Here is a 23,335-nt window from a genome sequence, read left to right as displayed (position 1 = left end):
CGAAAAAAAAAACCCCCCAAAAAAACGAGCAGAAAGAACACGCAAAAACAAAGGGACGCCGACGGTCATTTTTGAACGAGGACAGTATGAGTGAGCCCAAAAAATAAACCTCTCCGGTACAGGGAATCGAACCCTGGGCTGCTCGGTGAGAGCGAGCGATGTTAGCCACTACACCATACCGGATACCGCCTGATGGTGAAGGGGGCCGCTTGTTTGACCACTTGACCTTGATGGGCAACATTGGTCGGGGGCTGTGGGGGCATGCGTCTCGCCTTGGGGCGTTCGCCTTGGGGCGTTCGCCTCGGGGCGTTTTAGTTGTGTCTTGCCTGACTGAAAGTCTTGAAGCTTTGGGGCTTTCAAGCTCAGCTTTTGCCGCTAGTTGACTATGCTCACGCCCAACTGTTGCAATCCTTTCTCCCCTGCGCAATCCAGCCCTTCGCCGAATGAGAGCCTCAAATGTCGGTAGTAGCTTACGAGCATCGGCCTTTGTTGGCATCTGCTAGGTATGTACAGTCAATACAACAAACAACCGCCGCGGCGTTCCGGCGGGGCCATTATTAGCTGGAGTCTGGCGCTGACGAGCAATCAAGTGCTGCTGCTACTGGTGGGTGAGTGCATGTGGTCAATCTTTCCTTGCCTAGGCCCCCCCCCAGGCGACATCACCGGCCTGAACTTGGCGGCTCATGATGACTCTCGCCGTCATATGACACCCTGCTCACGACCCGACTCGGCACGTTTCGCCATCCTTTGCTAACAAGCCATCATTCGAGAACTCGACTCACGGCGCTCAAGGCAATCTGATTAGAAAAGGGTCCGGTTCTTTTGGTCCCCCCCTCGTTCACGTTTGGCGAAAAAAAAAAAAAAAAAAAAAAGCCCGTACCCCGCCCCCGCGCATCGCCTCAATTCACAGTGTCGCATCCAAATCATCAATCCCAACGCTCCGATCAGTCGAGCTTGGCTTGGGGCAACTACCGTGGCAGCGCGACGTGGAAAGGCGCCGGCGGGCTGCTCTCCCTCGTCATGGCCGACTCTCCTCTTCAGTTCGCGACGTTCACGTCGGAAATAGAGCTGCCCTTTTATTCGGCTCTGTTTGCGTCCAAGCTCGATTACGACAAACTCGATGACTCGGCAAGAAACGTGCTTGGTCTGTATGAGGCAAGGGTCCAAGAACCAGAGGCGAGCTGCAAGATGCAGATTTTAGGAAACGCCCTCACAAGTCAAACGTACGTTCGCGATTGGGAATACCGGCGGCAAACCCCCCCCCCCCCCCCCCTTTTTTTTTTCGTCATCATTATTCTTCTTTTTAATCGCTGACTCATGTATCAAGTGCTCCCCTTGGCATCGCCAGAGGAGAAGGCATTATAAAAAACGTCAATACTCTGGAGGATTTCAAAAAGATGGACAAGGCGGCCATGATCAAGACCTCAGGCAGACAGGTACCGCAGGATGCCGGCTTTTCTTCCAATGGATTCACCCTGCCTGCAGCCACTGACTACTGGCTTAGATCTGGGACGCGATCAACGACGGTACCATTTACTCGGTGCCTTCTCTGCTCTCGTCTTTTGTCATTCTCTCCTACGCCGATTTGAAAAAGTACAAATTCACCTACTGGTTTGCGTTTCCCGCCTTGCATTCAGACCCGCAGTGGAAGAGATGCGGACCAAGCGAGAGGTTCACCGCCGATGAAAGCACAGCCCTCGTGGATAGAGTCGGGACCTGGCGGTACAGCGTTGATAGCCGGGAGCATGGCTTCTTCCTCGCAAAAAAAGTCCGCGACGGCCAGGAGGTGGAGACTGAGGACATGGAGGGGACGGCTGGCAAGTTATCCTTCCGGTGGCAGGTAGCCTCGTTGCGATGCTTCGAGGAAGGCTTCTTCAACGCGGAACCGGAGGAGGATTGTTACGTCGCCTTTGTCGACCCGTCGACGTACGCGGACGGGCCAGGATGGCCCCTGAGGAACCTGCTGGTTCTGATTCGACAGCGTTTTCGCCTGTCGAGAGTCAAGATCCTGTGTTATCGAGACACGTGGGCCAGGAGGCACGAAGCCAGGAGCCTTGTGCTCCCCATCGAGGTCAAGCGTGCGCAAGCGACGGAGATGACGGAGATGCCCAAGGTGACGGGGTGGGAGAGATCGCGGAACGGAAAGCTGCAAGCACAGCTCGCCAACCTGGGAGAGTACATGGACCCGGTGCGCCTGGCGGATTCGTCTGTCGACCTGAACCTCAAGTTGATGAAGTGGCGCGTTGCGCCCGATCTGGATCTGGACCTGATCAAGAAGACCAAATGCCTCCTGCTGGGCGCCGGCACCCTGGGAGGCTACGTGTCGAGAAACCTGCTGGGCTGGGGCGTGAGGAAAGTCACCTTTGTCGACTACGGCCGGGTGTCGTACTCGAATCCCGTGCGGCAACCGCTCTTCGAGTTTAGCGACTGCGCGGACGGGGGCCGGCCCAAGGCGGCGGCGGCGGCGGCCATGCTGAAGCGCATCTACCCGGGGGTCGAGAGCGAGGGGCATTCTCTGTCGGTGCCCATGCTGGGACACGCCTTCACGGACGAGGCCAAGACCAAGGCCGATCTGGAGAAGCTCGAGGGCCTGATCGAGGCCCACGACGCCGTCTTCCTGCTCATGGACACGCGCGAGTCGCGGTGGCTGCCTACCGTCATTGGGAAAGCTCGAGGGAAGATTGTGATGAATGCCGCGCTTGGGTTTGACTCGTACGTTGTCATGCGGCACGGTTCCGAAACCAGGGATGACGGGCAGACGAGCTCTCTCGGCTGCTACTTTTGCAACGACGTAGTGGCTCCAGCGGATGTAAGTGTCATGCGGGGGGGCATGTTTCGCCTCTCTCTCTCTCTCTCTCTATCTCTCTCTCTCTTTCTCTCTCCCTCTCTGCATGTTTTTTTGTGCGTCTCTCCCTCATCTCGTCTTCATCGGGCTGACATTTCATTCACGCACACAAAAAGTCGATGAAGGACCAGACTCTCGATCAGCAATGCACCGTGACGAGGCCCGGCGTCGCGGCCATGGCGTCCGCCCTCCTGGTCGAGCTCCTCACCAGCCTCCTGCAGCACCCGCTAGGCAAGGACGCGCCTGCGCCGCAGCCCACGGCGGGAAGCGCGCCGGACCGAGACCCTCCCCATCACCCGCTCGGCCTGGTCCCCCACCAGATCCGCGGCTACGTGTCGACGTTTCAGAACATTGTCGTCCGCGGCCAGCCGTACGACTGCTGCAGCGCGTGCAGCCCCAGGATCCTGAGCGCGTACCGCGCAGAAGGGTGGGGGTTTGTGAAGAGGGCGCTGCAGGAGAAGGAGTTTGTGGCCGAGCTGTCGGGGTTGGCCGAGGTGCAGCGCCGAGCCGAGGAGTTGGCCGGAGAGTTGGACTGGGAGGAGGAGGAGGACGAGCTGGCAGAGGGGGGGGAGTTACTCTGAAAGGGGGAAGAGAAAAGGGGGGGCGGGCCTGGCTGTTGTTTCGCACGTTGTTGGTGTCGTCGACAGGCGCACGGGCGTGGTGGATGGGACGTGGATGAGCAATGAGCCGCCGGGAGCAGTTATGGATAAGCACATAGTTGTGGCGCTTGACAAGGTGCAGATGATTCAAAGGGGTGCTTCTGGACGGATACGGAGTACTTGCTAGTTGCCTGTCAGTTACGGAGTCGGTTGGTAGGTGTCTTGGAACTTTGTCCGGGTTTTGGTTATCGAGGTTGTTGATACTCGTCAGACTTGGACGCTTTGCCCTGTTTGGTGTTGCGCAATCATTCGAGGCGGGCCAACTGAACCGCCCTCGTATAATAGGAATGGTTATATTACTTGATTCGCACGGGGCATGCCCAGGCCCTCTATCCCTTCAATAGGTACCTCTTCAACAGGTACATACCTACCTGGTAACTGCGGAATCCTTGTTCGGGCTAAATGACGTCCAAGCCATCCCTGCAATACGAACGAGTTGCACTTGGATATGCCGACACACAATGTGTGGAGGACTGTTGATTCGTGGGGTATTCAATATTCAGATTACTGCCTGGAGATGACCAATGGTATCGTGAGTTACATCATGCGCAAAAAAAAAGACAAAGCCATTACTGCCGTTCCCTTGTCCAGCGTCCCTTGTCCAGCGTCCCTTGTCCAGCGTGCGGCCGGCAGACGGGACACGACTCAACACACGTTTGTGCGTCCGCGCTGCCGACCAACGGCAACACGACGCAAGACACACCCGACAGACACAGGCCGCCACATCCACGCCCCGTCACTTTCCCCATGCGAGCAGTCATCGTGACGGCCTTGGGGCTCGTACTCGTAGCCGCGCACTCAAAACATGCAGCTGATAGTGGCGGCGGAGCGCATCTAGTACTTGAGGATAATGTACAGGGCGTGGATGATGCCGGGGATGTAGCCTGGAGGACGCGCAAGTCAGAACTCGGAAGCCACACAGCCGCGACCAGACGCTTTGCTTGATCGGCCAAGTGTTTTGTGAGACTGGTGAGACAGTGGGTGGGGTCGTGCAAGACGGGGGACGGGGGTCAAGGGGTTTGGGAGTGGTATTTGGGGAAAGGTTCAATAGGAGGCAAGGTAGGTAGGAAGGCTAGGTAGGCAGCTCGCGACTTGGGCGCGACATGGGTGCCAGCGAGGCGAGCCAAGCTAGCAATCCATGGGCCTGGCGACGAGTTGGTGCTGGGGTGTGGAGTGAGGGCGCGCGCCAGTGAGTGAGTGGCTGAGCTTACCGAAGATTGTCAAGACAATGTTGATGAGGAGGTCTGCGCCGCATCCTCGCTCCAGGAAGACGCCCAGAGGGGGGAGGATGATGGCCAAGATGATTTTGCAGATGTCGCTAGAGGAGAGCGCAGTCAGAAGTCAGCAGTCTGCATCCAGCAGTCGGCGTCCGGCATCCAGCATCCGGCATCCAGCATCCATCATCCGGCATCCAGCATCTGATGCGTGTTCGGAGTAGAGATTTCGCATGTATCGCGGGGCCGAGTTGCATCCCAGCTCAGAATGACGTGAATGACGTGAGACCCGACCCGACCCGACCAGACCAGACCAGACCAGACCATGTGCGGCGGCTCAGGCTCAGGCGCAAGCTCGGGAGAGCTGCCTTGAGGAGGCGGCGGGCGGCTGGCGTCTGGAGGAGGCCTGGGCAGCAGCGACCAGAGGGCAAAGAGCAAGGCAACCGGGCAGGACGAGGACGGCATGGGGGAAAACACGGCGCTTACCTCGAGGTGAAAGGCATGATGACGAGAGGTCTGCTGTGCTGCTTCCGAGTGTAGAACGTGGCAAGACGCGTTGGTCACGATGGTGGACGGTGTCGGAGTCGCGAGAGGATGCGTTGATATCAATTGGGCTACAGCTTTCGCACCGGAGATAAGACGAGACGAAAAATAACGGGAGAGCAAGACGACCCGTCCTCTGCTGGGACGGCGGGGGGGGGTGGGGGGGGTTTTATTACTGTTTTTTTTTTTTTTTTCTCCGTCCACTTTGCATCCCGCCAACAAAAAGAGTAGAGAGGTAGGTACCTGGTACTCGGTACCAAAGGTATCAGGTACCTACCTTGTACTGCGGGCATGTCTCAATGGGCTTGGACGACCGGGGCGCCGCTAACCCCCACCCGCACCCCCAAGTGGCCTGCTGCAAGACCGTGCTGTACTGTACGCACACTGTACCGGGACCCAGCACCTTGCCATCAACGTCTTTTTGATGGATCAAATGGATGGATGCAAAACCGGGTTTCCAGGCTCTGCAGCGGGCCCAGAGTCTGGTTCAAGTTTTTTTCCCCGTTCGCTCATGTCCCCCGTGCATCATCATGCCTTGGCGGCTGTTGCAGCACTCTGTAGTACTCCGTACGGGAATCAGTCAAGCTCCAGTCCGTCCTCCAGACTTTGGCCAGCCACCCCGCCTCTTGCGTCGTCATGGACTCGCCCCAAGCTGCCCGGCCAGAGGTCCGTCCATGTACTCCGTACATTTAGGTACTCGTGTCTCCGTTACTCCGCACGTCAACTGCGGAGTCGGCCGTTGGCCCAACCTGGGCAACCATGTTTGGGGGCAAACGACGTGCTGCGACGTTGACCGAGCAGAGCTTCACAAACCACGCTCGCGCTGTCTTGTGGGACGGACAGGACGTCGTTTGCGGCAAGTTTGCGTTGCGCACCTTTTCTTTCTTCTTTCATTCCTTTTTTTTTTTTTTTTTTTTTTTTTTTTTTTTTTTTTTTTTTTTTTTTGCCCACGGCACTGGCACTGCACTGCTCTCCTCTCCTCTCGATCCAAGATCCGGAGCTCTGTGGGGGAGTGAAAACTCGGTCAGTCTTGCGGAGCCCGCGCGCGCGCTATGTAAGCTGCTTGCATGCTTTGGATTTCAGCTGCTACGTCATTGGGCTCTGCCAACTGCCAAGCTTTTTTTTTTTTTTTCTTCCTTTCCATTCCTATGTTCAGGCGGGCCTCCAGGGTGGTGCCAGCCCGAGAAAAAGGCCCTCTCCAACCAATCACAGGAGCGTGCTGCTGCTGCTGCTGCTGCTGCCGTGCCCGCCACATCGTGACGCACCAGCCACAGTTGGAATCTGGCAGCCCCCCCAGCCCCGTTTGGGATCGACAGAGGTTGTCATGACGCAAAGTGACGTTGGATTTTTGGGCCATCGTCAGCTTGTTGGACTTGTGTCTGCTGGACATGTGTCAAACAGAAACAGGGCACAGGGCGCAGGGGCAAGTCTCGACTGCTGCATCAACAGCTCGGAAACGCTCCATATTTTCGCTGCACAGGCGGCCGACCAGACGGCGTCCAACAAGATTTACCCAGGAAAACCACCTTGCAATCTAGGTACCTAGGTAGGCAGAACGCCCGACTAGCTACTCCGTACAGAGGTTCAGCTTGGTCAACGTGACACGGGCTGCTATTGACTTGATTGTATGCCTTGCCTCGTGGCGCAGTTCACAGCCCCGCATGCTCCGTGTAGAACTGCCCCAACTGCCCTGCCCCCCCCCCCCGTACAGGCTGGGGCTGGGGCATTGTACTGTATGTAATTGTATCATCAATCATCACAAATCACAAACCCCCGCGTCGACAAATACAACCAGACCCGACCCGGGTTGAGGCCCCAGCCAGCCAGCCAGCCAGCCAGCCTGCCAAGCCGGCCTGCGCGTGAAACGGTTGGAAATGGTTGTCCTGCAGCCGCTGCAGGCGGCGCCGTCGTCACCGGTTGCTTATGTTGCTTGCTTCGTTGTGGCTATGCTATGCCGCCGCCCTTTGGGGTCCAGTCTCGGTTATTGTTTGCCCATCCGCCGCCGCCGGGATCCGCAGAGTCCGCAGAGTCCTTGCTGCAAGGCAACGTGGGATGACATAAAACACATCGGCAGAGGGCGAAATATCTCCGTGCTGTAAACAGTCGACTGGCTGGTGCATCGCGCCCCCCCGAGACGGGCCGGCTTTTCTCATTGGGGAAAAAAATATTGAGTCTCGGCCGCAAGGTTGAAGGCAGATTGCAAAACTTGGCCCGGCTTTTTTGTTTCTAGTCAACCGCCAGCGAACCGAGCAATCACCACCACCCGCGCCCACTCAAAGTCGACGTGCAGGGCTGCCAATGGGACTCGGTGCTCAACGTCCCCATCTTTTGTCCTTCAAGGCTTCACCATTGTCACTGTAACCCCATCCACACAATTCCGCACACCCCTTGGCAAACTTTTCTCGGCAAAGCCATGTGTTGTGTCATGTGTGCCCAGCCCGGTCTGCCTGCCTGTCAGAAAAAATGGTGCCTTTGTGTCGGGCTCGCACGCATTTCGTCTCATTGACGAGTGAGACGACGACGTCTTTTGCGGCAACGACTGCATGCGAGGGCCCATCGCGCGTACTGTTTGTTCTTGGCCACTGCATTCGCAGCAGAACTTTGAAGCTTCCGGAGGCCAAGTTGCTCCTTTACACCACTGTGCCCATCCCGACCTTACTCGTCCTTGCTTGACGTCTCGCCTAGCTGTTTCCCATACAACAGCGCCCCTGACATCCAACTGCCGAGCATGGAGCCAGCATACATGCCGACCAGTATGGTGACGGGCCATTTTTGCCATTCCCGATCCCAGTCCAGCGGAATGGGAACCGCTCCCAGCCACGCACCAAGCACAGCACCAGCGAGCCCCCCAAAAGTTTCGTCCAGCGGTGCCGCGGCAGCCGCTATTGTGGTCAAGGCTTGGCCGTCGACACCCCTGGTGTAAAATATCGGGAACAGCCCGACCAGGGAAAAGTGCGCGGCGCACAAGAGCGTGTGGGGGACGTGATCGAGAAACGGAGCGCCGAAGAGGACGAAGAGGACGTGAATGATTGGCGTCGATAGCGAAGCTAACAGCAGGGCTAGGATGGCGGTCTAATACGGAAAGGAGGAATCCAGAAAAAAAAAAAAAAAGAGGTGCGACATGTGAGCAAAAAGGCGTCAAGTAGCAAAAAAAAAAAAAAAAAAAAAAAAAAAAAAAAAAAAAAAAAGAGCGGCATTCGCTTCGCGGCTTACCGAGATGGCATTTGCCGAGTTCGCATCGACCTTCCTCTTCTCTCCAGGACGCAGTTTTTTGCAGGTGGTAGTATGTGACGACCCTGCAATGGGCAGGCAAACAACCGCGTAGGCAGCCTGTGCCAATGCAACCACGGGAAGGGCATTTCGGAGCGTCGACACGGGCTCGGCAACGAGGTCATTGAACCCCAGGGCGAGGAGGCCTAGCAGCACCGCTGGTCGGACGAGCGCGACGGGTTTCGAAAGGGGGCTGTCGAGAATGGCAACGGGCTGGATGCCGGGCCTGGATTTCGCGTCGGACGCCTGGGCGGAGTGCTCTTTTGCTATTGTCGAGGACATGGTGAGAAAGGAGTTGGTTGGGCGATTACATGGATCCGTGGTGCAACCCGTTCAAGTAACGCGTTGAAGCTCTCGAGACTTTTTACATAAGATAGGTCGAGGTGAGCGAGTCATCCCTGTCACGTGATTGGCCGCCTCTTTGGTCAGTCCAGGCAGCACATCACAGGTACATTACATGCCGCACGTCTTGACTCTTCTGCGGAGCGAATTGCTGAACGTTGCTGAATGACTTTGGGAAGTGTTTTGTATGTGACAGAGAGAGTCCTTGCACGAACAGGAAGGCAGAGCAGCGGTTCAGTTGGGATTTTTGAACTGCTCGTTGTTTTAGAGCAGCATGTGATGACTTTCCTACGAGCACAGAGAGTAATCGGTCACTCATAGCCCGAAACCCGAAACTATCCAGAGCCGTTTAAAAAGTGACTTTTTCCACGCAGAATCCGCATTGGCAGTCCCGTGTCTAACATGAGATTCTCCCCTCCATGATTCCGAGCCCTTCGTGGGAAAAGCTGTTGTGCAGAATCCCCCGTTCAGCAAGTCGCCAACGCTTCTCCGTGGAGATCCGGGAGGGAACATTATGGAGCTGGCTGACTCCAGGGTGACTCGCGGCGAAACTACGGCGAATTCTCGCCAGCCCGCCAGCACCAGCGGCTGGGGGCAAAATATTTGGTAAACCATTCGAACCAGTTGTTTGCATCAGATAGCAGCGCCCCCCCCCCCCCCCCAATTTGCTCGACGGCAAACATCCCGGACTCGATGCCATGAACTGAAAATGACCGAAACGAGCCCAATCAGCACCTCGCAAACCCGCAGCGGCGTCGTCTCGTAGAAAAACCTCTCCCACCATGAGGGCGAATCTGGCCCGTCATGGTCGCCGTCTCCTCGTCCACCCGAAGGCTGCCACGCCAGCCTGCCTCCCCCACGCGAACGTTGCCCGACGACGGGCGGTCTCACGACCCCCGGTGCGCAGAGGATTCGAGCGGACCTTGTTCAATGGCTTGTTCCAGAAGCCGCCGCGGGAGATCCGGCAGCCAGAGTACGAACCGGGTTGGATGCAAGTCATGGTCTGGCGGAGTCGGGTGCTGGATAATCTGCGGCCGCCTCGCAGGACGGAGTTGACGGACGCTTGGAGGAAGCTGATGCGGTCCAAGCTGGAGCGGAGGGTGCCGATGAACAGCACACAGGCTTTGCAGTGCTGTCGGTTGTTGAAATATCTCTCCGCGAGCCGGAGCGGCGGCGACAATCAGCAGCAGCAGCAGCAGCAGCAGCAGCAGCAGCAGCAGCAGCACCAGCCGAACGAGTCGCTATCTGCAGCCGACTTGGCCATGGCCCGACAGGTTCTTTTGGAGATTGAGCCGCAAGAAAGAACCAAAAATCACATCGATTTCGCCAAAGAACTGCACGCGGTATGGCTGTCGGGGAATCACCCCCACGAGCCGCCGAGTGCCCATGAGCTACAGTGGAGCTATCTCGTCAAGAGTATGTGCGAGTACGGCGCCGCGGAAGAAGCGCTACGGATGATCAAGGCAGAGTGGGAAAATCCAGTCTACCGCGCACGCTTGGTCGAGAGAGATTGCCTCTTAGAATCCGTCTGCCGGGGCCTTGCAAGAGAGGGCAGGGAGCGGGAGCTTGTCGACGTGGCCAACTACGCGATAGAGCACGGGATCCCGTACGATGCCGGCATCCAATGCGTCTTGGTGGAATTCTTTGCTAGCAGAGACCGCGTGGCCGAGACTCAACACTGGCTGAATCAACCCATCAGTCAAAAGTACTCGCGGGTCCAGGTTTACCGCGCCGTGGCGTCTCTGGCCAGGCGAAAGAACCTACAAGAATGGGCGGTGCCTCTCTTCCTCGAACTAGGGCAATCCCAACCAGGACCAAAACACTGGGACGCAATCCTGCAATCGATCCTGCTCCTGGGACGAGACCTACCCGAAGTGGAAGCCATGATGTCGCACATGGTCGACCACAGCGGCCCGCTCAGCGCTACCACCAGTACCATGAATGGCCTGCTGTCAGTTGCCCTCGAGACGCGAGACACAAGGTTGGCGGAAAACATCATCGCGCTCGGGCTGGAGAAGGGATTGGTCGCAGACGGAGAGACGCATCTCATTCTGCTCGAACTACGGCTTGAAACCGGCGACCTGGCAGGGGCAAAACAAGCCTACGAACAGGTCGGCTACTCCGAACCTTGGGCCACCGAATCGGGATCCGGCATCTTCAACAACTTTCGACGATTGTCCAACCGATTTCTGACGCTGCTGTCTCGGCAAGTACCCCCAGACTTTGGGCTGATCCTCGGCCTCATCCGGGCTGTCGAGGAGGAGCAGATGCTGCTGGACCCAGAAACGGTAGGATGCCTGTGCGTCAAGCTGCTGGAAAACGACCAAAGCTTTGACGTAGTTGATCTCTTGTCTGTCCACTCGTTCCACTATAGCGAGCAACAACGGCAAGTCGTGCAAAACGCCTTTGTCGCATTCTGCCTCGACTCTGGCGTCAGCACGTCTCGCGCTTGGGGGGGCATACCAACTCCTCCAGCAGCTCTTCCAAGACACGAGCTTGGAGCTGCGGATGAAGCTCATGGCGGCCTTTTTCGACCGCGGCCGACCAGACATGGCCGCGCATGTTTTCGGACACATGCGCCAACACCGCAACAAGTCCTACCACCCTACGATGGAAACGTATATTCAGTATTTGGAAGGGGTCACGCAGCACCCGGACCCCGAGGGGCTCCTGATGATACACAATATGCTGAAGATGGACACCACGACGCAGCCAGACACGAGGCTCCACACGGGCCTCATGCTGGCTTACACGGCTTGCGGCAAGCCAAGCACGGCGTTGGATTTCTGGTACGAGATTACCCAATCCGCGGAAGGGCCGTCGTACGCCAGCCTAGAAGCCGTATTCTGGGCGCTGGAGAAGAAACCGGGGGGGGGGGAAGCAGGCCCGAGAAATATGGGAGAGAATCGAGAGCATGGATTTGGAGGTGCCCCCTGCCGTGTACAACGCCTACGTGGGGGCGATTGCTGGCAACGGCAACGAAAAGGAAGTTCGTGGCCTGATTGCCAACATGGCGTCGTATGTTGGATCGGAGCCGGATTTCATGACGTGGGTTCCAATCTCCGGCGCTGACCATTGTTGCGAACACCTTTGCTGATCTTTTTTTCTTTCTTTCTTTCTTTTTTTTTTTTTTTTTTTTTTTTTTAACAGGTTGGCTATTGCGCACAATGCACTGCCCGGACAGGAGCTGCAATCGAGTTTCCGCGACTGGGCCAAGAAAAGCTATCGCGCGGCATGGGCGGAGTTGGACAAGGTGAGCAGGCGTCTGGACGAGTTTGGCCTGTGCCGAATCAAGATCAAGCGAGTTATGAAGACGTGACGCGACTTCCGCAACTAGATGATAGACAATTTTTTATTTATTTTTTTTTACTCGTACATGAAAGATGTGCCGTCCGTGCCTTTGCTCTGGGCTGTTGTGGATGCAGCGGTTACATCAAAAGTAAATGCATGAAGATGTGATGACCCGGCCATAGCTCTCTCGGCGTGCTGGCTTTCCTTTTCCCACGACGCCGGCAAGGAGATTTGGAAAGGACGCTAATGATGCGTCTTTGAAGGTGGAAAGAAGTTTTCCCGAATCATCTCGGGATGATCGTGAATCGTAGGATAGATGCCCATTCCTTGGACCCGACGAATCATTTTGGCGATTTTGCGCTGGTTGACGGGCCTCAAGCTGGTGCCTGACGAGTGGATGATCTGGCCGGAGGAGGTGGTGAATTCCTGCACGAGGGAGAAATTCTGAAGTAAAAAAAAAAGGAGGGCAAAGAAGACCCGGCATGTTAGCAGCAGCCCCCCCCCCTTTTTTTCAGGACAAGAAGAAGAAGACCAAGCGGAAGCAAAAGGACGCAGGGGGAAGCTCCCAGCAGCGAGGCACGCGCAGGCCGCCCTCACCTTGTACATGTCCAGCGGCCTGATTCCCAGCGCGTCGACGACGTCGCTGCGGCGGGCCGAGCGCCTCCGCCATTTCTGCATCTCGGCGGGGCTCAGGTCATGCGGCGAGTAGACGTCGCCGGCGTCCCAGCGCCGGGGCATCTGCTTCAAGTAGTCGGTCGAGATCTTCTCGTTGCGCAGCGCCTCGAGCGACTCGCGCCGGTGCTTGGTCTCCCTCTCGAGGCGGCTGAGCAGGTTGCTGGCCGTCTCGCCGGGGCGGGCGACGGGGCGGGCGAGGCGGCCGGCGCGCCGGGGCTTGTCGTGGATGAGGGAGAGGAGGTCGCCGCTCGAGGAGGATCTGGCGTGGGGCGCGGGAGCGTCGCGGGGGGGGGAGGCAGGCGCGGGCGTGGAGGAGAGCGCGCGGGCTGTGGGCAGGCGGAACGGCGGTGCGGGCGAGCGTAGGGCGCTGCATGGGAGTCGGGGCGGCATGGTGGTTTGGGGGGTTGGCGCAGACGAAGTCTTGGTGCCGTGGTTGCTCGTCTCGGGGTGGAAGATTTGGAGTTGAGAGGTTGTTTTGTCTGCAAGGAATAACGGGGGGTTACGAGGGCCGCAGGCTAATTGGCATGCAATCCGCAAGTACCTCGGGTTTCACCATGTTGATTGGCTCATCCACAGCTGCGTCGCTCCGTACCGGCTCCCCTAATTATCCGAGTTTCGGAGTGGTCCTGGCCCACTTTTTTTTCTCTTTCTTTCTCTTTCCTTTGCCGATGTAATTTTTATATTCGGACATCCAAGAGCCGACGACGAGGTTCATGTCACAAGGGCCGCGATAACCAATCTGTTGACCCTGGAATACCCTGGAATCACCAAAGAAGCAGACAACAGAAGCAGACAACAGAAGCAGACGGCAGAAGAAGCGACAGAAGCAGCGATAAAGCAGCGACAGAAGCAGACAACAGAAGCAGCGACGCATCAAGCTCCCCGACCCAACCGTAGTCGGCCCAAATGGTGCGCAAACTCAAATACCACGAGCAGAAGCTCCTCCGCAAAACCGACTTCATCTCGTACAAATCCGACAATGGACACCGCGACAAGGCCGTCATCAGGCGCTACATGATTCAGAAGCCCGAAGACTACCACAAGTACAACCGACTCTGCGGGGTACGTCCTCGCCCCCCCCCTCCCTCCTACATGGCATCATAAAAACCCGGGGTGCAAAAAAAAATCAAAGAGAAATGCTGACCCGTGCCCCTGGCGGCCCTGCAGTCACTGCGGCAGCTGGCCCACCGTCTTTCCCTCCTGCCGCCCGACAACGCCGTCCGCCGCCGGCACGAGGACCTCGTGCTCGACAAGCTGTACGACATGGGCGTGCTGCCGAGCAAGTCGAAGCTGTCGGCGGTGGAGAAGAGCGTGACGGTCAGCGCGTTTGCTCGGAGACGGCTCCCCGTGGTCATGACGCGCCTGCGCATGGCGGAGACGGTGCAGGCGGCCACCAAGATGATTGAGCAGGGCCATGTGCGCGTGGGGGTCGAGACCGTCACCGACCCGGCGTATCTGGTGACGAGGGCGACGGAGGACTTTGTGACGTGGTCGGTCGGCAGCAAGATCAAGAGGAACATCATGAAGTATCGGGACCAGCTGGATGATTTCGAGCTGTTGTGACTTGGGAGCATCGGGCCGGCGTTTTTTTCTTCTTCTCCCCTCTCCTTCCTTGCCTCTCTCTTCTCTTTTTTCTTTCTTTTTCTACGGGAAGCATCATGCTCATAGATTTTTTCTCTTTTTTTTTTATGCATTGCTAGGGATGAATGCGGCGTTGCGATGGCCGTTGCAATGGCCGGTGCATACACGGTTGCGGGATTCAGAAGGGGGGGATCGTGAGATATCGCCGAGTCGGAGTCTGCTGCTTGGACTGCAAACTACGTGTGTCTACTGCAAAATTGACGGAGCGAATCTGCAGCCCTTGAAAGACTGTACGCACACCCATCAATCTATAATGGTTCAGGTTCTTGTCGACAGCGAAGCAACTGACCTGACCTGGCTGCTCGCCCTCGTCCAAACCGTCATCTCTCGACAACCACACCCAAGTTGAACGCGCATCCCCCGAGCGCAACCATGCCTCCTCTGACCACCATTGCGGAGCTTCTCCAAAGCCTCCTCGAGCCGTGGGCTCCTCATCGGGGTCTCGGCAATGTGCGTCTACCACGTGGCCGCCTGGCCCTCCCTCCCGCGCGACTTGAACCGGCTGCTGCCGCCAGCCTTTCTCGACGACCTGTTCGCAAACGCGCGGGCGGCGCTGGGCCCGCAACCAACAGCCAGGGCGGAAGAGGTCGTCGCCGTCCTGCTGCAAGGCAGAGTAGGAGCCGCCGCATCCGGCGACTGGGCCCACGTTCTCGCGGGCGTTGCGCCGGCCCGTGGGACGAGTTTGATCTCGCAGCGGCGCCTGATACGCCCTCTTCTGCGGCTCTGCCGCACGTCGTCGGTGTTCTTGGCCAAGTAAGTCGTCGACTTGGTTGTGATGAGCACAGCGCAGCGGAGCATGGCGTGGGCGTCGGTCCGTTTCACGTGGCTATTTGGCGCGTCTAGTTTTCATATAGAAAAATTTTCGCAGGGCATCGAAACATGAACATGAGGCATGCGTGGCTCCATTCGTCGCGGCGTGGCCGCGTCCGACAACAAACGGCAAGCCTGCCTAGGAACCCTACCCGAGCCCCCTAGAGCTCGTCGTCGTCGTCATCCGAGATGAATATCGAGTTTCTCTTTGGGCCCCCGTCGTCCGACCTGGAGTCGCCGCCTGTCCCCCGGGTTTCGCTCTTTTCCCGCGCGACGTGTCTGTGGTTAGTGCTGGCTTTCCCATCCTCGATCCCAGCTTTGGCGCCGACGTCCAGCAGCTCCGACTTCATCCCGTCATCCTTGGCGTCTTCATCCTTGGCCCTTCCCTCTTTGATGCCTTCGGGATCCTTGCCCCTTGGTTCCTTCCGGTCCCTCTCGTCGGCGGACGTAGCCCCATTTCCCGCCTTGACGGCCGGTTGGACAGCTGGCCTCGTAGAGCGCTCAGCATCGGCCTCCGCCTTGACAGGCTCGGCTGCTCTTTTGAAAGCCGCTTCGCGTCGCCTGTAAAAGGTGTCTAGGCAATTGCGCCGCGCCTCTTGCGACCAGCTCTCCACCACCAGGGCAAACTCTGTGGCATTCACGAACCCAAATTCGCGCGCCATGGTGCAGAACTGCCGGAGGCACACATCCTCGGGTGGCCGGTACGTGCCGTGGAGCGGCGTCTCGTCGTCGTCAACTTCGTCGCCGTCGCCGTCGTCTTGGCTGTCTGCGAAGAGCGCATTCTGGCCTTCAACATCCCCGTCTGCGTAGCATCTCATGGCCGCCTGCCGCGACAGCTGCTCCTCTACTCTGGATGTCCCCACCACCTCGGAGTTGTCGTGCGAGTACTCGACGCCGGCCGAGGTTAGAATGGCTTGGATCGCGTCGCTCTTTGGCGCGCGCGCCTTCTTAACTTCGAGTAATTGCTGCTGGTCCTCGGCAGTCAAGATTGTCGCCAGCTGGCCCATGCCGCCGTCATCTTCCACGTCCCCGTCGTCTTCCTTCTTGGCAGGGCCCAGAGACGCCTCCTCGTCCTTGACTGCTCGCTCCATGTCCACGCCTACCAGATGCACGCCGGCCTTGGCCTCTGCTATGTTTGTCTTGTTCACAATGTCGCGTAACAGGCCAAAGTCGCTGCGGTAGGTGAAGATGTTGGACAGGCCGAATATTTCGCCCTTCCGGTCCATGTCTTGCTGAACGCCTTTGAAGTAGCGCCGTTCGGACGAGGCCGTGTAGCCAATGTTGGCCTGCTGCTGCTTGTATACTTGTCGCGCGTACACGATTTCCTCCACGGTGCCCACGGAGACGAGCCGAAAGACGTCCACGTCGCGCGTCTGACCAAAGCGATACGCTCGATCCTGGGCTTGCAAGTCGTATGAGGGATTCCAGTGCGGATCGACAATGACCACCTTGTTGGCGGATGTGATGTTGAGACCGACGCCGCCGGCTTTCGTGGAGATGAGGAAGACAAACTGGGTTGGGTCCGAGTTGAACGTGTCCACCACGTCTTGCCTTTCCTCGTAGCTGAGCGATCCGTCCAGGTAGCTGACGTTGTAGCTGGTGCTGGTGAAGAGGTGCTGCAGTATGCGGAGCAGTCGAACGCTGTGCGAGAAGACCAGCACTTTGTCGCCGTTCTGGTGCCAAAACTTCAGCAGCTTCTTCATCACCTTCCATTTGCCGCAAAACTCGGGATTCACAAGGTTTCTGATTTGGTCCCTCTGCTCGTAAAATGGTTTCCAGGTTTTTGGCATGCAAAGCCGAACCGTCTCTAGCTCCTTCTGGTGCTTGGCGTCGACATCCGAGGTGGATGGCGCCAGGAGGGCGAGGTGGTTTGCCAGCTTTTGCAGCACAATCATGCTGGGAAACACTGTGGCCTGCCACGGCGTGCCGTCAGGCAGCGTCCTGCGGCAACACCAGCCCTGCCTTTTGCCGTGCTTGCAGGTTTCCGAGATGCCTTGGAGCAGGGAAATCTGCACGCTCGCGAGAAACGCTTCATACGCCTCCCGCTGCGAATCCGCCAAGGGGCAAAACACGACTCTGTCCGTCTTCTTTGGCAGCTGGTCAGCGATCAACGTCTTCATCCGACGGAGGAAATAGCGCGGCAACAGATTCTGCACAAGCTTTTGGGCCGTTTGCCTGGCTAGACTTAGTTGGGCAACGGTAGCGTTATGAGACTGTCCGACCGTCAGGGGCTTGCTGATTGTTTGCATCCACTCGGCCTTTGTGCCGAAATGGCCCGGGTTCGTCCAATCCAGCAGTGTAAAGAGCTCCTCGTAGTTGTTCTGAATCGCAGTTCCCGTCAGCCCAAGACGGCAGAGTGCGTTGACTTCCTTCATCGCCTTGGTTGTCTCGGAATATCCGTCCTTGAGGCGGTGGCATTCGTCTGCGATGACGGCATCCCAAGTTACCATGTTGACGGCGCTGCGATTGTTCTTGTACGTGTCATACGTCGTAATCATAATCTCCAAAAGGCCGGCACGTGCGGTTCCCAGAATGTCCTCCTTGTTGGAGCCGTGGTAGACGTCGACATGCCACCATCCCCATCTTTGCAGCTCGTTTTTCCAATTCATAATCAAAGACCCAGGGCAGATCAACAGGATTCTGGGGTACCAGCGGCCAGGGCAGAGCCTGACTTCTCTCATCCGCCTGTCATCTCGCTCGTCGCCCGTCTTTCCGAAGGCGGCGGCCAAGAATGCAGCTACTTGAACCGTCTTTCCAAGGCCCATGTCGTCACCCAGAATGCCACCTTCCTGGTAAACAAACTTTTGATGCAAGAACCTGACCCCGGCAACTTGATAGCCGCGCAAGTATCGAGCGATTGACGCGGGAATCAATCCGCCTGACTGAGGTAGTTGGATGTCTTTGTATGGGCGAGACGGCTTGACGCCGCTGCCGACGTCGAATTCAGGACGCTCTTTTAGCGGGCCCCCGAGCCTTGACGAGTTGTCAAGATCGATGCCGGTATAGTCTGGGGGAAGCATGAGAGCAGCCTCGTGATGCAGCTTCTTGTTCGCATCAAACCGCCGGCGTCTCTCCCGGAGGTAGTCTGGAAGTTCGCCGAGGTCAATGTCGTCGACGTGTGCCGCATGGCCATCATGGTGATGGCAGTTCTTGCCTCTCTTGGCTGCTGATTTCCTTTTGGCTCTTCTTTTTTTCGGCTTCACTGGCGCTCCGTCAGAGTCGTCGGTCCACTGAACCTTTTCCGAGATGTCGTCTGTCCCAACCTTTCGCTTCCTGAACCCTCTGGCAAAGTCGCCCTCATTGGAGCGGCTGTCGTTGGCGGAGGCTGTTTGATCATCATCTAAGATTTCGATTATTTCATCTTCATTCTCGCTTTTCATTTTTCTCGGTCCATGTTGGGCGTTGTTGCAGTCAGCACGGTGATGCGCGTCAACAGGGACGCGACTAAGCAAGCACCACAACACGTGACTGGCAGATTCAAGAAAAGTGGAGCGCAGTGGGACTGCCATGTTCTCGTCGCCCAGAAAAGCTGTCAAAAGTTGTCCAAAAGCCCTCGTCGATAACTGCGTATTATGTATTATTAGAATACACTAGGGGCTATTTAGATCCAAATCTAAATAACCTAGCTAGAACCTCTACAGGCAAACCGGATAGGAAAAAACTCGAGTGCTGGGGGAAAAACCATTCCTGCAATGATAAAAAAGCTATAGTAAGTCGTCCCCTCATACCCCCCTATTGTGATATATGTAGCGCATATTCTCCCGTATGTCTCTTATTCCGAGCATATGTCTACTAAGCTGTATAAGGCAGTCTCAATCAATCCTCTGTCATTTTTTATGCGTTGGACACCAAGTTAGTCCTTAGCAATTCCTTTTGTTAGCCTCTATAAATCCTATCTTTTATATGCACAATTGTGTGATATAAGAGCATTATTTATAGCGGCGTTATTCGCCATTTCCTACGTACTGTACCTACCTCCCTAGGTAGGTAGGCACCTTAGGTAATCAAGGACTTTTCTGCTCTCCTCGCTTACATACTGTACCCCGCTCTGTGCGATACCCCGGGGCGAAGCGTTCCCTGCCCGTGAGAGTGACAACTCCGTATTACCGACAAGGAAAAGCCCAATACCGGATAGGGAAAGACCGAGAAGAGCTGTGCATTTATGCAAGCAAGAAGAAGTCAGCCTTGGTTGGACGGACAAACGGGGTCCAAGCTGACGATGGTGCTCTCGGTATATAATAGCGCGAGCTGCGACGGCTTGCTTGTCGCTCTTTAACGGCCTCACATACTCCATACCAGACACCACCTGTCATCATGTGGCAGCTGGCTGGGTCAGCCCGGGCAGGGGTGATGCGTGCGCGAGTTAACGAGGTCTTGGGCACGTTCCCGGAGTTCCCGGATCTTTACGTAATAAACGCCTGGCATCAGCTATTGAGTGTGCCTCACCGCAACGTCTTAATCTCTGCTGGGTCTGTCTCGCAGGGGATATCCTAGGAGTTGACGCGGATATCTTGACGCGGATATCGCCAAAGTCCGTCCGGCTCGGTCACGCCACTATAACCTCACTATAACGTCAGTATCACCTCAGTAACAGTAGCACCTTGAGGCTACTCCTTTTCCCGTTATAAATAGCTGGTACAACGAGTGTCGGTCAGTCGGGCTTGTTATTGGTCGTTAATAAGATCGTCTTTTCCCTGTGCATTCCGATAGTTGCCATTATAACCCGGCATTGCTCCGCAAGCTTGCGACATCCCGGTCAATATAGATTTATCCACCCGTGCCATCAACGAATGGCAACATGGCACTGCAGGCATGACGGACCAAAGCTAGACCCTGGCTCGTTAGCACAAAATCGTGCATCCTTAGCTGGCTACGGCATGGCCATGAGAGAATTTCCTTTCCGGACCTGTGGGTTCCGAGGTATATAAGGGAGCTGTATATTCAGCTGGTCTCTCTGGAAATCTCCGGACCCAGTTAACTCCGGGATTGCTTTCGGTTGTAGCGTTTTGTCGTTTGCAGACTTTTGCATCACAACCAGGCAATTATTTTACGAGCTTGCGAAAACGCCGATCAGTATGGATTCATCCTCCGTGCCATGGACCAACGAGAACGCTGCACTGTTGCCTTGGTATGTGCAAGAGCTCCGAGAGGTGAACGAGCCTGCAAGGGAGCTGTTTGAAAAATACGCCGGGTTGCCCGCCGAGGAAGTCATACCACACATTCAAAGCGTGGTGAGTGAAGTCACGAGCAGCCAAAGACTGCTAGTTCGCACGAAGAGAACAAAAAAAAAAAAATAAAAAAAATAAAAAAAACCTGACAAGAGCCGCAACGAAAGCGAGACAGCGCGCTTGCAATAGTAAGCAAAAAGTAGAGAACCCCCAGCAGGCGCGCGCATTCGCGTTGACCAGTTTCAATCTCAGATGCCTTACCCATGCATTGGAGCTTTCGCTTTTCTAGAATTGAGTTTGATGCGTCTGGCGTGCTATGGCGAGGTCAAGGACCGCGTCAAGGCAGGGGCCAAGTTTCTTGACCTGGGTTGCTGCTTTGGACAGGACCTGCGAAAGCTTGTAAGCACTGAGAGCACCGGCTGCGCTGACTGGGCCCCGGAAGGAAAAGGGTGATTTTCCACCAGTGCTGACGGGCGAGAAGGTGATGGACGGCGCCTCGAGCGAAAACGTGTTTGGCTCTGACGCAAACGCAAGCTTCATTGCGCTGGGCTACAAGCTCTTCCGAGACCACGGCGCCCTCCAGGATAGGTTCATCGTTGCGGATTTGCTGAACCCCGGTGAGGCGCTGAAGAAGCTGCAGGGAGACATTGACATCATCAACGCCCAGTTATTCTTCCACTTGTTCGATATGGACGAGCAGGTCAGGATCATCCGATCGGTTCTGGGCCTGCTCAGGCCGACCACCAACACTCTGCTGGTTGGAAGCCAAGTCGGCAGCGCAACCGCAAAACTGCAACGTGTTCCGTCCCTGGGCAACGTGTTTGTGCACTCGCCAGAGAGCTGGGCGATGCTCTGGGAGAAGATGGGGGCAGAGACTGGTACCAAGTGGCAGGTCCGGACGGACAGGGGCGAACCAAAAAGGTTGGACCTGATACACGCAGTTCATGGCGAGGAAGCGTACTTGATGACGTTTGAGGTTCGTAGAATTGAATGAAACGAGTGCTGCGTACATTGGCATGACCAACAGTGCTGCTCTGGACAAGAGTTGGGTGAGACTAGCGGGAGGGGGGTGGCACGAACACGCCGGATGAGAGGGGGATTGCGTCCTGTCCTATTATACGCCGTGTGAATAAACTGGTGAATCTCATGTTTGCTTCCAAGCGCTGGACCGATGGCAGATGCCGTCCAATGCGTGGCTTCCATGCTGCCTTGGACGAGACGTCGTTTGACTGCCGAACATGGATCAGTCGGGAGAGGAAAATGGATGGCAAGCTCCTTATCCTTGGTCCGGGTTGTTCCGTCTTGCGCATCCCGTATTGCGGCCCCGTCCATTCATTCTAAAGGGCAATCAAGGGACAAGGTGACAAGCGCAATTGTCAGCAAGCGCAAAAGCAATCCGTGGACGAGCGAGGCGGCGCAAAAATTCAAACGTTTGACTCACGACCCGACGTGCGACTGGCGTTGCAGCACCCATCTCGGCATGGAGCCAGCTGCCACTCGGTTCGACCTCCAATGACGACGTCCCTTGACTGTTTCCACGGCACAATGCGCCGTTCCAGAAGCTCCGTTGCAGATGCATGCCATCAGGCGAATGCGGCGGGCTGGCTCGTAGCTGTGCACCGTGACCGGCTTCCACCGACACCGTCACGCTTACACGTCGCGATTGCGTTTGATCTGCGAGCCCTTTTGCATCGGCGCAAGCTTCTCCCCCTCGCTCTGTTGTCTTCGGTTTATGTTTACTGTTTCTGCTTACTGTTTCGGACGTTGCTGGTCTCTTGACTGTTGGCTTCGCACTTGGCACGTCCCGTCGCCGTGCGCATACACGTATGGCATGGCATGCGCCGGCTGCGTACAGAATTGCCCCAAGTCAACGTCGATCCAGCAGCCAAGTAGTCTAGCCTCGAGTCAGTCGGTTCGCTTTCGACTCAGTTTCGCGAGACGAGCCGCCTCGTTTTACCCAATCCACCGTACTTCCCTTGCTTCCCGAGCGGAACCTGTTGCTGCGCAAACCAGACACCAGTTCAGTCTACAACGTCATTCACGACCGACGCAACCGCGTCGATTGTGGGTTGTGGTAACGCCTGCCGTCACACACATTGGAACATTTACCGTCACGCTGTATCCTCGATAATCCCCCTTCCCCACCCTTGCCATATATTCAGGTCCAAGATGATGACGACGTTGCCCAATTATCACCGAAGAACAAAGCCACAGGCACTTGGGAAAAAAAAAAAGAAGAAGAAGAAGAAGAAGAGAAAAACAGTTTAGAGAGGCTTGATGATCAGGACTAGAAAGATGTTTCTTGGGAGCCTGCTCGAGATAGTTTGGTTTGAGATATTGTCGAGTCATAGGTACGCTCATCATTGTATGCTTTCGCCTTTCCAAAGTTGAATGTCAATGGCCACATTATGCTTACTCGACATGTACTGGCGAGAGAGAATATGCAGCCCCTGAATGCATCGTCTCTAGTTATTTCATGTTGGATGGATGAATATGATGCCGTTGACGCTGGAATTGACGAAAAGGGGCGCGCTCGCCATGTCCGAGAATGCCGCTGCCAACAGTAGTGACTTGTACTCGATGATGGAAGCTTGCTGGTTCCGACGGCCAACCTTTCGAATTAAATAGCCCGTTCTTCAGCGAAATGAGTGAGCATTCGAACCATCAAGGGATGGCAGTGAGGTCAGTGTGACCGATCACATCCACCATAACAAGGCAGTCTGGATTGGGATTACTCTATGCTTGGTGCAGGAGCTGAAAGTCTCATTGATAGCATATTCTTTTTTTTGGGGGGGGGGGGACATCTCGACAAAGGCAAGGGCCAAGGGGAGGACCGTACGCACATTGTGGAGGATCAGGCCAACGCGTCCATATCGG

At 56.3% G+C, this 23,335-nt stretch overlaps 9 protein-coding genes across 9 annotated transcripts; 5 read left to right on the top strand and 4 right to left on the bottom strand.

The window, feature by feature from the left end:
• Nucleotides 1–1,020: 1,020 nt before the first annotated feature.
• On the top strand, nucleotides 1,021–3,426 carry UV8b_00127 (uncharacterized protein; the record flags this gene model as incomplete). Its single annotated transcript, XM_043137625.1, has 4 exons — nucleotides 1,021–1,223; nucleotides 1,328–1,436; nucleotides 1,505–2,809; nucleotides 2,962–3,426. 4 exons carry the CDS (start codon nucleotides 1,021–1,023, stop codon nucleotides 3,424–3,426), a joined length of 2,082 nt encoding a protein of 693 aa, XP_042993559.1.
• Nucleotides 3,427–4,338: 912 nt separating this feature from the next.
• UV8b_00126 (uncharacterized protein) lies at nucleotides 4,339–5,221 on the bottom strand (the record flags this gene model as incomplete). The annotated part of the gene is made up of 3 exons (XM_043137624.1): nucleotides 4,339–4,388; nucleotides 4,716–4,822; nucleotides 5,205–5,221. 3 exons carry the CDS (start codon nucleotides 5,219–5,221, stop codon nucleotides 4,339–4,341), a joined length of 174 nt encoding a protein of 57 aa, XP_042993558.1.
• Nucleotides 5,222–7,916: 2,695 nt separating this feature from the next.
• UV8b_00125 (uncharacterized protein) lies at nucleotides 7,917–8,813 on the bottom strand (the record flags this gene model as incomplete). The annotated part of the gene is made up of 2 exons (XM_043137623.1): nucleotides 7,917–8,333; nucleotides 8,475–8,813. 2 exons carry the CDS (start codon nucleotides 8,811–8,813, stop codon nucleotides 7,917–7,919), a joined length of 756 nt encoding a protein of 251 aa, XP_042993557.1.
• An 842-nt stretch (nucleotides 8,814–9,655) lies between these two features.
• UV8b_00124 (uncharacterized protein) lies at nucleotides 9,656–12,192 on the top strand (the record flags this gene model as incomplete). Its single annotated transcript, XM_043137622.1, has 4 exons — nucleotides 9,656–11,161; nucleotides 11,214–11,714; nucleotides 11,758–11,921; nucleotides 12,024–12,192. The coding sequence occupies 4 exons, from the start codon at nucleotides 9,656–9,658 to the stop codon at nucleotides 12,190–12,192; spliced, it is 2,340 nt and encodes a 779-aa protein (XP_042993556.1).
• A 215-nt stretch (nucleotides 12,193–12,407) lies between these two features.
• On the bottom strand, nucleotides 12,408–13,229 carry UV8b_00123 (uncharacterized protein; the record flags this gene model as incomplete). Its single annotated transcript, XM_043137621.1, has 2 exons — nucleotides 12,408–12,608; nucleotides 12,762–13,229. 2 exons carry the CDS (start codon nucleotides 13,227–13,229, stop codon nucleotides 12,408–12,410), a joined length of 669 nt encoding a protein of 222 aa, XP_042993555.1.
• Nucleotides 13,230–13,745: 516 nt separating this feature from the next.
• On the top strand, nucleotides 13,746–14,402 carry UV8b_00122 (uncharacterized protein; the record flags this gene model as incomplete). Its single annotated transcript, XM_043137620.1, has 2 exons — nucleotides 13,746–13,901; nucleotides 14,007–14,402. 2 exons carry the CDS (start codon nucleotides 13,746–13,748, stop codon nucleotides 14,400–14,402), a joined length of 552 nt encoding a protein of 183 aa, XP_042993554.1.
• A 450-nt stretch (nucleotides 14,403–14,852) lies between these two features.
• Nucleotides 14,853–15,323, top strand: UV8b_00121 (uncharacterized protein; the record flags this gene model as incomplete). The annotated part of the gene is made up of 1 exon (XM_043137619.1): nucleotides 14,853–15,323. One exon carries the CDS (start codon nucleotides 14,853–14,855, stop codon nucleotides 15,321–15,323), a length of 471 nt encoding a protein of 156 aa, XP_042993553.1.
• A 128-nt stretch (nucleotides 15,324–15,451) lies between these two features.
• Nucleotides 15,452–18,670, bottom strand: UV8b_00120 (uncharacterized protein; the record flags this gene model as incomplete). The annotated part of the gene is made up of 1 exon (XM_043137618.1): nucleotides 15,452–18,670. One exon carries the CDS (start codon nucleotides 18,668–18,670, stop codon nucleotides 15,452–15,454), a length of 3,219 nt encoding a protein of 1,072 aa, XP_042993552.1.
• Nucleotides 18,671–20,167: 1,497 nt separating this feature from the next.
• UV8b_00119 (uncharacterized protein) lies at nucleotides 20,168–21,452 on the top strand (the record flags this gene model as incomplete). The annotated part of the gene is made up of 5 exons (XM_043137617.1): nucleotides 20,168–20,198; nucleotides 20,265–20,521; nucleotides 20,626–20,646; nucleotides 20,711–20,857; nucleotides 20,940–21,452. 5 exons carry the CDS (start codon nucleotides 20,168–20,170, stop codon nucleotides 21,450–21,452), a joined length of 969 nt encoding a protein of 322 aa, XP_042993551.1.
• Between the last annotated feature and the right edge of the window lie 1,883 nt (nucleotides 21,453–23,335).

This window comes from Ustilaginoidea virens, chromosome 1 (assembly GCF_000687475.1).
Source record: "Ustilaginoidea virens chromosome 1, complete sequence".
NCBI lineage: Eukaryota > Fungi > Ascomycota > Sordariomycetes > Hypocreales > Clavicipitaceae > Ustilaginoidea > Ustilaginoidea virens.
The sequence above is the reverse complement of the archived record's forward strand: the minus strand, read 5'-3'. Positions and strand labels throughout refer to the sequence as shown.